This window comes from Muscardinus avellanarius, assembly GCF_963383645.1.
Source record: "Muscardinus avellanarius genome assembly, chromosome: 17".
In the NCBI taxonomy this organism is placed as follows: domain Eukaryota; kingdom Metazoa; phylum Chordata; class Mammalia; order Rodentia; family Gliridae; genus Muscardinus; species Muscardinus avellanarius.
This window is the reverse complement of record NC_137803.1, coordinates 54,276,544-54,289,667: the sequence shown is the minus strand read 5'-3', so window position 1 is coordinate 54,289,667 and position 13,124 is coordinate 54,276,544. Positions and strand designations below refer to the sequence as shown.

General features: G+C 39.9%; 1 protein-coding gene across 1 annotated transcript in view; it reads right to left on the bottom strand.

Annotated features, from left to right (window-relative positions):
* Nucleotides 1–13,124, bottom strand: part of ROCK1 (Rho associated coiled-coil containing protein kinase 1) — a gene marked incomplete at both ends in the record, with an annotated part of 146,004 nt that overhangs the window by 64,066 nt on the left and 68,814 nt on the right. Inside the window, 3 exons of the mRNA XM_080714719.1 lie at nucleotides 2,180–2,228; nucleotides 7,275–7,363; nucleotides 11,934–11,994. Of these exons, the coding sequence (XP_080570845.1) occupies nucleotides 2,180–2,228; nucleotides 7,275–7,363; nucleotides 11,934–11,994 (199 nt within the window). The remainder of the gene's footprint in view (nucleotides 1–2,179; nucleotides 2,229–7,274; nucleotides 7,364–11,933; nucleotides 11,995–13,124) is intronic.

Here is a 13,124-nt window from a genome sequence, read left to right as displayed (position 1 = left end):
ACCACGCCCAGTAAAAAATTACCTTTTAAAGTGAGAAGTTGTCAAAAGATGTGTAAATGTGACCTCTAAGATCTTTCAATTCTAACATTGTAACTTTAGATCCATTTGAATGGTATCAGCACGTTACTCATTCTTTTCCTGAACAGTATCCACGGTACAGACATACCAAAGCATTTCACTGTTCACCTACTATAGACATTGTGGTTAGTTTTCACTTTGGGGCTATTATAAGTGAAGCTATTATGAACAACAGGATGTAGGTTTTGTGAGAATATAAGTTTCCATTTTTCTGGGAATAGCGTCCAAAAGTACAACTGGTGTGTACACGGTAGAGGCATATTTAGTTCTTAGGAAACAGCCAGGTGGCTTTCCAGAATGTCTGCAGGATTTATGTGCCCCTTTACAGGTATTCATGTCCCCGTTTCTTCACATTCTGCTCCTTTTGGTATAGAGACAATTTTTTTTTTTTTTTTTTTTTGGTGGTACTGGGGTTCCTGGAAGCCCTTCTACCTCCGGGCTACACTCCCAGACCTATTTTTTACATTTTTTTATTTGGAAACAGGGTCTCCTAAGCCAGCGCGGGCGGCTGGCTTCGAACCTGCGCGATCCTCCTGTCTCTGCCTCCCAAGCGTGGGGATTACAAGCGTGCGCCACCACGCCCGGCTGTATAGAGACAATTTTAAGTTTCACTTGTTCTAATGGTTATAGCGATAGTTCATGTACTTATTTTCATGTTAAACTGTCATTCACATTATCTGTTTGTGAAATATATGTTCATATCTTTACCAATTTTCAAATCACATTATCTATTTACTGATAAGGTTTGAGAGTTCTTTAAACATTCTAGATAACAAAGTCCTCTGTGAGATACACAGCTCTTATCCTACTTTGCCTTTCTTCTGTTTTGGGGTGACTTCTTTTTGTAGTCTCTTGAATCAGAAGCTTAGACTATAAATACTTTTCTTCTTCTTTTTTTTTTTGATGGTACTGGGGGTGGAACCCAGGGGCTTTCTACCTCCAGGCTATACTCCCAGACCTATTTTATACTAACAGGGTCTCACTAAGTTGCTGAGAGCCTAACTAGCTGAGGCTGGCTTCAAACCCGTGGGATCCTCCGTCTCAGCCTCCCAAGCTCTGGGATAACAAGCATGCGTGACCACATCCGGCTCCTCCTTTCACCTATCTTTCAGCAATTCCAATGACACAAATTATTGGAATTTTATTCTCTAAGCCCTTACTTCTTTTCCCACTATTTTGCAGCTGCTTGCCCTGGTAATTCCTCCTGTTCTACCACTGAGTTCCCTGGTTCTTACCTCGGCATTTTCACTCTTCTGCTGAGACCATCTCAGTTATTATAATTTTTTTTTTGTGGGTCTGGGGATGGAACCCAGGGGCATTCAACCTACAAGCCCTATTTTTTATTCTTTATTTTGAAGCCCCCTGCCCTATTTTTTATTCTTTATTTTGAAACCGGGTTTCACTAAATTGCGGAGGGGCTAAGTAGCTAAGGCTGTCTGCAAACTCCGACCCTCAGGTCTCAGCCTCCGGAATGCTGGGATTACAAGCATGCGCTGCCACCACCACACGGGCTAGTTATTATAATTTTTGGTTGGTTTTATTTTGTATCATTTATCTATATTTTATATATTTTATATATACAAAGTAACTAAGAGGAATGAAAAGTTATTACATATTTATAAACACTGGAATCATCATATTGAGAAATGTATGCTATCTTTCTTAAATAATAAAAACATTTTTAGTAGGTGATCATAGAAAACATGAATTCTAAAATCAATATAGTTCCCATTTGATTACATGAGATTGTTAATATCAATTATTTTTAAATAATTTGAATTGTATTCCTCCCTCTTTCCTATTTTTCTCTTTCTGATAAGTTCCAGATTCAATTTCTGATTTCTTAATTTTTCAACTATCAAGACTCACTGAACAGAAATTTATGTACTAAAATTTCCCCATGGTCAAAGAATAAACTGTTCAAAGGAAACTAAAGTATAATCTGCGCCACGTAACCCAAAAGCTCCAGCACAAGGCTTTCACTTCAAGTCTCTGGTTGTTGTGTGTTTCAACTAGAAAATTCAACTGCAATTATCTCAGGAAGTAAAACTATCTGAAAGGGTAAAAATTCTCAAAAAATGCTTAGGAAACAAAACAGTACCTCTTCATCCAATTCTTTCATTATCTTGTCTAGTTTTATATTTGACGTTCTGTAAAAACAAAAACAATACAGATTAGAAGTATGTTTATTTTTTACTGCCCAGTTTGAACATCTACATTTTTTTCATTTAACTAGTTTCTTTTGTGTGCCAACAGGATTCAGTGGATTGCCAAAAGGATCAATGGCACACACAAAAAATACATATGCTGGGCACGGTGGTGCACACTTGTAATCCCAGCATCTGGAAGGCTGAGAGAGGAGGATCACAGTTTGCAGCCAGCCTCAGCTACTTAGTGAGGTTCTTTGCAACTTGGTGAGACCCTGTTTCAAAATTAAGAATAAAAAAATAGGGCTGGTGGGTGTAGCCCGAAGTTAGAATGCCCCTGGGTTCTATCCCCAGTACCGCCTCCCCCAAAAGAGTATATATATTTGTACTAAGGACTGAACCCAGAGATATTCTACCTCCAAGCTATGCCCTTATCCCCTTATATTTTTTGTTTGGAAACAGGGTCTCACTAGGTTGCTGATAATATCTCTAAATTACTGAGGCTGGTCTTGAACCTGCAATATACCACCATGCTGAGAAAAAGAGAGAGACAGAGTGTGTGTGTGTGTGTGTGTGTGTGTGTGTGTGTGTGTGTGTTTTCCTGAGGATAGAACTTAAGGGCAAAAATCTACCTCTGAGCCAAAAATCTAGCCCTATTTTATTTTGAAACAGGGTCTAAGTTGCAATGGCCTTGCTAAGTTGCTGAGGCTGTCCTCGAACCTGCAGTCCTCCTGTCTCAGCCTTCAAAGTACTGGGATTACAGGTATGTGCCACTATGTGCCACTATGCCCAATTCCCAGATAGTGAGTGCTCTTTGCGTGCGCACACACACAAATACATAGGATTTAAAAAAGCCCATTATGGCCTCCGAGGCCGGGATCAGAGCCTGCCATGAGGCAAGGCCAGTGTTCGGGCCTTCGAAAAACAGGATTGGAGCCTGCCATGTGGTGAGGCTGGTACCGGAGCCTGCCAGGCGGAGAGGCCAGTGAGGCTGGGATCGGAGTTGGCCATGAGGCGAGGCCGGTGCCGGGGCATTCGAGAGTGGGATCAGAGCTTGCAATGTGGCATCCACTGGGAAATATCACAGAAAATAAAAAATCAGATGCTTCCCCCAATATGCAAAAACTAGGAAGAAATGGGTAATAGGAGGAAATCTAGTTGAAGAAAGGGCCCTATGGAGGAGCAATTAAGGTGACCTATCAGAGGGGACAGGAGAGGGGAAGAGGGAATCTCTTTAAAGCACATGATGTACTTAAATATATCAAAGTCAATCACTGAATCAAGCATGGGATCAAGGGAGGGGGAGGGAATGGGATGGGGATTGGATAAAGGCTAATTGGGTGATGTGTGCTTGTATATCCTCATAAATCTTGTATTCCACTGAGGTGTTTGACTATAATGCACCAATAAAAATATATTTTTAAAAAACCCTGTTTCAAAATAAATTGAACCCAGGGCACTCACTCAGTGGAGGGTACCCCCTGGGTTGAATCCCCAGAACGGAGAAGAAAAAAAAGAAATTAAAACAATTGTATTTCATTGTATGTGAAAATTACAGAAAGCCTTAATTTCAAATATCTATAAATAAAGCTTTATTGGAATATAAAAAAATAAAAAATAAAGTGGGAAAGTAAGCAAAAGAAAAAAAGGCCCATTATACTGAAATACAATTATACATTCTAAAAACCATGTATTTGTGCTTCTTCATTAATATATTAAATTGCAAGATCTAGTGGCAGTAATTTCAAAGTAGTGATAAAGCATAAATGATATTTAGAGATAACTATAAAAACTAAAATAGAGGAAGATATCTGTGATTTCTATGGGTAAACAACACAGCAAAAACTCACAGTTAAAGCTTGCTAGCTGGAATGCTGCCTCAGTATAGAATTGGGGGAATGACTTGCGGCCTCAAGGCCTCTGTAAGTACACTCCTGCCCTGCCACTCCCTGCCCTGCCCCACCCCGAGCTTCTCACTGACCCTTCTGGTTCTAGCTTTCTACTAGCTTTCTGTAATTTCCAAAAAATAGTACAAGTACCTCTGCACATATTCCTGTGTCATTTTATTCTCTTTCCACCTTACCACAAACCACATTTTCTTCTTCTTCATTTGTGGTGGTACTGGGGATTGAACCCAGGGATATTCTACTCAGCTATACCCCAGCCCCCGCCTCATTTTTTAAAATTTTGAAATAGGGCCTCACTAAGTTGCTGAGGCTGGCTATGAACCTGCACCATTCTCAGCCTTCCAAGCACTGATATTACAAGCATGTGCCGCCAGGTCTGGCCCACAGGTTCTTATAATTATTAGTCTTCACTGGTAATTACAAACTCCATCTAATTAGGGACTATTTCTTGTTTTATTCAGCATTATATTGCTGGCAAGCACATTATCTTACACAAGTGATTTTTTTTTTTGTGTGTGTGTGTGTGTCTTAGGATGGAACCCAGGGGCATTCGACCTCAGAGCTACACCCCCTGACCTATTTTTTATTTTTTTATTTGAAACCGGGTCTCACTGAGTTGCAAAGGGCCTCACTTAGTAGCTGAGGCTGTCCGCGAACCACGATCCTCTGGTCTCAGCCTCCCGAATGCTGGGATTACAAGCATGCACCACCATGCCTGGCTTTTACAAATGAAATTTTTGTTGAAGAATGAATGTAACTTAACTGATATGAATATAACTAAACTTGTTTGAATGCAGAGAATTAGACTAGAATCAGTCCTGTGTCAATCTACATATGGCAGTAATAGTGAATTTCTAGGTAGAATTTCTTCCTAGCTTTCCCACTTACATGAATCAAATTCTTCTAGTTCCAGTGTGGGGAAGAGGCTAAAGGTAGGAGAGGAAAATACAATCTAAAAAATAGCAGGAATTTTGTGGGAAAAAGGGTCCAAAGCTCTAGTAGATATTTGAGATAGACCTTTCATAAAAGATAAACAATATGAAATATTTAATCTCTCAGAAGAAGCCGGGCATGGGGCTCACAACTGCATTTGGGAAGGTTAAGACAGAAGGATCTTGATTCGCAGACAGTCTCAGCTACTTAGTGAGGCCTTTTGCAACTAAGTGAGACCCTGTTTCAAAGTAAAGGATTAAAAAAAATAGGGATGGAGGTGTAGCTTGGAGGTAGAATGTCTCTGAGTTCCACCCCCAGTACCGAAAAAAACAAAACAAAAACAAAATAAAAAACAAAAAAATCTCTCAGGAGAAAATAAATGCAAGTCTACAACCCCTAGTACTTTAAAAAACTATCTAAGTGTAGTGGCACACACATGTAATCCCAGCAAATTGGGAGGCCAAATTGAGGCTAACCTTGGCAACTTAGCTAGACCTTGCTTCAAAATATAAAAGCCAGGCATGGTGACACATACTTGTAATCCCAATACTTGGGAGGCTGAGACACTAGGATCGCAGGTTCATGGACAGCCTCGGCTACTTAGTGAAGCTTTCTGCATCTTAGTGAGATCCTGTTTCAAAATAAGGAATAAAATGCCAGGCATGGTGGCGCATGCTTGTAATCCCCGCGGTTGGGAGGCGGAGACAGGAGGATCGCGCAGGTTCGAAGCCAGCCGTGCTGGCTTAAGAGACCCTGCTTCCAAATAAAAAAAGATGTAAAAATGGGTCTGGGAGTGTAGCCTGGAGGTAGAAGGGCTTCCAGGAACCCCAGTACCACACCCCCCCAAAACAAAAACAAAAACAAAAAAGGAATAAAACAACAGGGCTGGGGATACAGCTCAGAGGTAGAATGCTCCTGGGTTCAATCTCCAGTGCCACCCCTTCCTCCAAAAGAGTCCTCATCTCATTTAAATTCCATTTCCTTGAAGGTACACTTTTTTACATGATTACCAGCCACTCTGGCCATTCTTATTTCCTCCTCAAACTATTTCCCACTATAATTGGTCAGCCTTTGTCTTTAATTTTACTTAAAATATTTTTTGGATGTAAAAACATCTGTATTTATACAATGTTTCTACCCACTTTCTCTACTGTACACTTAGAAACTCCTTTCAAATCTGGGATCAGTTAACTTTTTGCTTATAGTCAAGTGCTTTTGTTTCAACTTTGTATTATACACTCAGCTGTATAATCTACCAGGAATTTTGCCTATTTCCTACACCCTCAAACCTGTCCTGGCACAAAATTGGCAGACTTCCTGATTTCATGTGCTGAGTACTTAGTCTCCATGTTACCTTTACAGTTCACTTATTCACTACATTCACTAAAAGCACGTAATAGCATCATGCTAGTTTATTTTAAAAATAACTTTAACAGCTATACCCCAACCTTATTTTTTCTTTTACATTAGAACAGGGTCTCACTATGTGGCAGCGGGCCTCGTTAACTGCTGCAGCGAGCTGAGAACCTGTGACCTATCTCAGCATCCCAACTACTGGGATTACAAGCGTGTGCACCACGCCTGGCAAATTAATGAGTTTTAATAACCAATATAATTTTACATTTCAGAAAGCATCTTATTTAATATTAATTATTTGCTCTTTCAGGTAGCTAATAAAAATGAGAAAACCAGGCGTGGTGGCGCAAGCTTGTAACCCCAGTACTTGGGAGGCTGAGACGAGAGGATCGCAAGTTCACAGCTAGCCCCAGCTACTTAGTGAAGCTCTGCTTAAAAATAAAGAATAAAAGTAGGGCTGGAGGTGTAGCTCAGAGGTAGAAAGCCCCTGGGTTCAATCCTTAGTGCCACCTTAAAAAAAAAAGGGGGGGGGGCTGGGATATGCAGCTCAGAGGTAGAATGCCCCTAGGTTCAATCTCAAGTACTGTCAAAAAAGCAACCACAAAAAACCAAAACAAACAAAAAGATGCCAGGAACAAATGCATTTTAAATGGTCTGAAGAAAAGACCTGTATAACTAATGCTATCATAAATGCTACTTTTCCATTCTAGCTAAGTCTTCGGGGACGTGTGTCAGTGGCCACCTTCGCAGCCCCATCTTCTCTGTCTCCTTTCAGGTGCTCAGCGCACGAGCCGCAACACAAGCACCGCCGTCTACAACTCAAGTAGAAGGGCATCGTAACTGGCGGTCTCACCTGCACTTCTGCTCCATTTCGTCTTTTAGCTGCATCTCATTATGAAGCTGCTCTTCCAGTTTGTAAATTGTTTTCTGCAAATTTTCCTGCTTTAATGGAAAGAAAAAAACTCCACATCATTCTACAAATACTATCCATAGGGAAATTAAAAATAACAAGTTTATGCTATTTTTACCTACTCAGGAAATAATTACTTTAATTTTATTCCTTTTCCTACTAAGTATTAATTTAAAAAGTATTTTCTCAACATTTACTACTATTTCAAAGTACTCTGCTAGGCATTAGTAATACAAAAACCAATAAGGTTTGTTCTCTGATCTCACGAAGCTAATACTTAAACAGTGGTGCATAAACAAATGGAAGGTGATTTAAACACTATATAATGTATATATGTACTGAACTATTACATGGTATCTATTAAAACGAACAACCTTTCCTTTTTCATGGATCAATTAAAAACTTACAATGATCCAAAACATCTTAGCATAGTAAGTGACGATGAGGCAACGCTTGAAGTAAGACCTAAAGGATGAGAAGCAGCTGCAATCCCAGTACCTGGGAGGCGAGATAGGAAGATCTCAAGTTTGAGACCAGTGCATGGTAAACTAGCGAGACATTGTTTCAAAATAAAAAGGGCTAGAGTTATAGCTCAGTGGTAGAATGCCCCTTAGAACTGAATGAATGAATGAATGAATGAATGAATGAATGAGTAAAAATTTACTAAGCAGAGAAAATAGTTTAAAAGAAGGCATTTTAGCCAGAATGAATATAATTCACAAGTAGAGGCAGAACAAAATATATTTTAGAAGTCAGAAGAAATCAAATATAGCAGAATATACAGTATAATTGGGGAAATAACTCTCACCCAACTTGAAAAGGTAAGTGGGACCATGATCCTTGTATATAAAAATAAAAGTTGGGAACTTATAAGCAATTTTATGACATAATATTGACATTCTAGAAACCAAACTCCAATAAGAGGAAGACATTCAATGGCAGTGCAATTCTAGGAGGAACTTTCAGTTAAAAGGCTATTAAAACAATTCAAATAAAAGGATATGGAAGCTGAGTGTGGTGGCCCACGCTTGTAATCCCAGCATTCAGGAGGCTAAGACCAGAGGATCCTGGTTTGCAGACAGCCTCAGCTACTTGGTGAGGCCCCCCCCCGCAACTTAGTGAAACCCTGTTTCAAAATAAAGAATAAAAAAAGTAGGGCAAAGGGTGTAGCTTGGAGGATGAATGCCCCTGGGTTCCAACCCCAGACCCACCAAAAAAAACCCACAAAAACAAACAAACAAACAAACAACCGGGGAAATGGTCACATTTGTCAAAAAGACGAGAAATCAAAAAGTAAATTTATGACCTAGAAACTGATTAAAAATAAGAAAGAACAAATATAGTATAACTATGAAAGGCAAACACAAATCTGCTGCGGGGAGGGCAGAGAGGAAGCTTGGCTTCAGCCTGGCCGGAAGAGCCCGAGGCTCTCTGGGGAGGGAGCGGGTCAGGCGCAGCCGAGGAGCAAGCCGGACGCCGCACGAAGCAGGGACCAGGTCTCAACTGTGGGGAGCATCTCACACTAAGTGAACAGAGGACTGAAAACAAAGTCCAAAGATGCAGAAAGAAAAGAATAAGAACAAAAAAGAGCTATAAAAGCGTAAAGTTCCAACGATGAAGCAGTAGTCAGTGTCAGGTACAGCAAAGAAAAAAAATACGGAAGGCGCCAGCATCAAGTGCAGCCAAGAAATTTATTCATTACACTCGGCATTTGCAAAGCTGTTCGCTAGCTTCTTAGCTAAAAGACTTCCAAAAGAGAGTGGAAAACTAAATACTGAGTTCAAGGTTAATAGAAATACTATTTTATTTTTCTCCTATGTGCTAACAAGAGAAATGACAGAAATAGTGGTCACTGCTGAACAAACTCGGTTCAAACAAAATATGAAATTCTGAATATTCTGAAGTCTTAATGTACCTTTAATTCTTTTTTTGTTTGTTTGTTTTCCTGTGGTACTGGGGATGAAACCCAGGGGCATTCTACCTCCGGGCTACACCCACAGCCCTATTTTTTATACTTTATTTTCAAACAGGGTCTCACTGAGCTGCAAAGGGCCTCGCTAAGTAGCTGAGGCTGGCTGCGAACCTCTGTCCTCCTGTCTCAGTCTCCCAAATGCTGTGTGTGCACTACCACGCCCGGCTCAGTGTGCCTTTAATTCTGCTGACAATACACGAGAGCTGGGTTATAGCGTTGCCTTAATGTTACCTTCCTTAGGTCAAAAGTACTTTTATTTTGATGATTTTTGAGCCTTGAAGATCTGTTAGCTTTATAAAGCGCTAAACAGCTATTTGGGATAAATATTTCAAAGAGAAAGATGACCACAGCAACTAACAGGTACTCACACTGCTCTTTCCTCTTTTTTTGTTTTCACTTTCTTTTGTTATTAATGTTGTCTTATATTTAAGAGCAAACATACCAAAGAGAAAGAAAAGAATCATCAGTTTTTAAAATAGTTGCTAAGCCGGGCGTGGTGGGCACCCTTGTAATCCTCCTGCTTGGGAGGCTGAGACAGGAGGATCAAGGATCGCAAAGGTTCAAAGCCAGCCTCGGCTACTTAGTGAGGTCCTGTTTCCAAATAAAATATAAGACAGGTCTGGGAGTGTAGCCCAGGAGGTAGGAAGCCTCTGGGTTCCACCCTCAGTACCACCACCACCACCACCCACAACAACAAAAATAAAAAAATAAAATAGTTGCTACTCCTCTGCTCCTCCATTAAAGTATGTTAACTATCATACAAAAGAGTATTCAAAGAACACTCTAAGGATGGCCACCTAATTATTCCTGACTTCCCTCCACCTCTGGAAAAGTCCTAGTTAACTCAAGAGGATCTTCAGAAATGTAAGCAAATAAGACTTTTTTTTTTTGGTGGCAATGGGGATTGAAGCCAGCAGCATTCTACCTTTAAGCTATACCCCTAGCCATATATATATATATATTTATGTGGTACTAGGGATGGAACCTAGGGCCTACTTTCGGCATACACTCCCAGACCTGTTTTTTTTTATATTTTATTTGAAAGCACGGTCTAAGTTGCTGAGAGCCTCACTAAGTAGCTGAGGTTGGCTTAGAACCTGCACAATCCTCCTGTCTCAGCCTCTCAAGTACTGGGATTACAAACCTGTGCCACCACGCCCGGCTCCTATTTTTTAATCTTTATTTTGAAACACTCTCACTATGTTTTGGAGGACCTCACTAAGTAGTTGGTGCTGGCCGAAAACCTGTGATCCTCCTGTCTCAGCCTCCCAAATGCTGGGATTACAAGCGTGCGCCATCACACACAACTCCAAACAAGACTTTTAAAATATATACCTGTCTCATGAACATGAGCCATATAAGCAATAGTTAAAGCTCACGACTTCCTAGAGTTCTTAATTCAGGGGACAAATTAAATGATGCTGACTATACTAATTATTCTCTATTTCCCCAACTTTCTTCTAATCTTAAAGGTCTACCAACTACTCTTCTTTGCCTTAAAAATCTATAAATTGCATCACCTGGGCTCTGCTGTCCTATGATGTCCAGGTTGGTTTCAAACCACAAGAGAGACGAAGTAGAAGTCAGAGTGTGAAAAAGGGAAGTACTACTCCCCGCGCGCCGTCCTGGCGTACGTGGTTCTGAAGTGTTCTATGTTCTACGTTCTATGTTCCTCTTCTATGATGTGAGGCTTTCTCTGAGCTGCTGTTTTCTCTCCTAACCTTCTAGTGTAGGAACAAGTGGATCCACACTAGTTAACTAATGCTGATGGTCACCGCCTAACAGTCACTTCATTAAAACTCTCCAGTTTAATGAAACATAAAGGAAGAAGTAACTTCCGATATGTACTACCTGAAGAGAGTATGCTAACTAAAAAATGACAATCATGGACAAATGTCTGATTCCATGAGCTAGGCAGAATGGCCAAATTCACTGAGACAGAAAGCAGAACAGTGGTTACTAGGGATACAGATTTTTAGTTTGGAATGAGGGAAATGTTCTATAGATGGATAGGGATGGTTGCACAACTGTGTACAAGTTCTAATGCCACTGAACTGTAAACACTTAAACATCGTTAAAATGGCAAATTTCATGTTATGGATATATTACTGATACCAAAAAAGAACGCCTTCTTTTTTTTTCCTGGTAGGAAAACGTCAACTGTTTTCCTACCAGGAACCTTGGTGATAAAAATAGATTTCGTATATTTTTATTCCCAAAGATTAAATACAACCGTGGCAATTTAGTATACTGTTTCTACATATATTATTTCATTTGACATTCAAGGCAAGAAATCAGACTGAAAAGGAGATGGTAAATTTTGTGCCACAGACCCAGGCATGGTAGTGCATACTTGCAATCCCAGTATTTGTAAGGCTGAGACAGGAGGATGGCAGGTTCAAAGCCAGCCTCAGCAACTTAGTGAGACTTTGTTTCCAAATAAAAAGTAAAATAGGTCTGGGGGTGTAGCCCAGCGATAGAAGCCCACGGGTTCTGTCCCCAGCAAAACACACACACACACACACACAGCCACAGGAATCCATGTGCAATAACTGCATGTTCATAAGCAATGCATAAACTTACTATCATGCACAAAAATATATTACCCATAACAATAAGAAAATACCTACCAAGCTTTTATCCACATTGGAGCTAGTTCTGTTATCATTAGGATTTGCAGGAGATAAGTATCTGAGAGAGAAGGAAGGTTTAAACACAAAACAATAAATCTTTGATAGACAATAATGACCAGTAAAAAAATACCGTATGTGTGTATTATGTTCAGTATTATACTAGTTATGTTAAAAAATTAAGTTCATAATTTTTATTTTAAAAACAAATTCAGGAATAATGCATACATTAAATAAATTCCAGTTAAGTCAGAAGCAGCACCCTATAATGAATTATACAACTCAATATTCCTGCAGTAGAACATGAATAGGATAAAAAGCATATAAAGTCTCAAATTAGTTCAGCATGGAATTGAGTGAATGGAGTAAGTAACAAGTTTGCCTCCAAACAAATAACAAAGCCATTCAATTTTCAATTTTTAGTTTTTAAAATTTAAGAACTGGGGATAAGCCGGGCATGGTGGCACACGCTTGTAATCCCCGTGCTTGGGAGGCAGAGACAGGAGGATCGCGCAGGTTCGAAGCCAGCTGCGCGCGCTGGCTTAGGAGACCCTGTTTCCAAATAAAAATGTAAAAATAGGTCTGGGAGTGTAGCCCGGAGGTGGAAGGGCTTCCAGGAACCCCAGTACCACCAAAAAGAAAAAAAAAAAAAAAAGAACTGGGAATAAGGAGCTATTGACCTCTAAAGATATGTGCAAAAACCGACCTTCCCTGCCCTTAACTACAGTTTAGTAAAACATGTTATTGCTTTTCTGCATTTAAAAAAGAGAGAGAGAGAGAGAGAGAGAGAGAGAGAGAGAGAGAGAGAGAGAGAGAGAGAGAGAGAGAATTGCCTAAGTAGTTGAAATAAAAGAACCAAACTTTGAGTGACGTCCTACTAATTTTTGACACTTGAAGCCTTATAGAGTATTATATAAAAATACAAGTGCTTAATGAGCCTTAATGATCTCTAGATGTTTTATAACATTATCAGAGATTCATATAGATTGAATAAGTAAAAAATTTTTTACACTACCAAATGTTATTTTAAAAGACAGTGCTGCTGGGCATGGTGGCGCACGCTTGTAATCCCAGTGTTTGGGAGACTGAGAAGGATCACACAGGTTAAAAGCCAGTCTCTGCTACTTAGGCTCTCAGCAACTTAGTTGAGACCCTATTTCCAAATAAAGTATAAAGTAGGTCTGGGAGTAT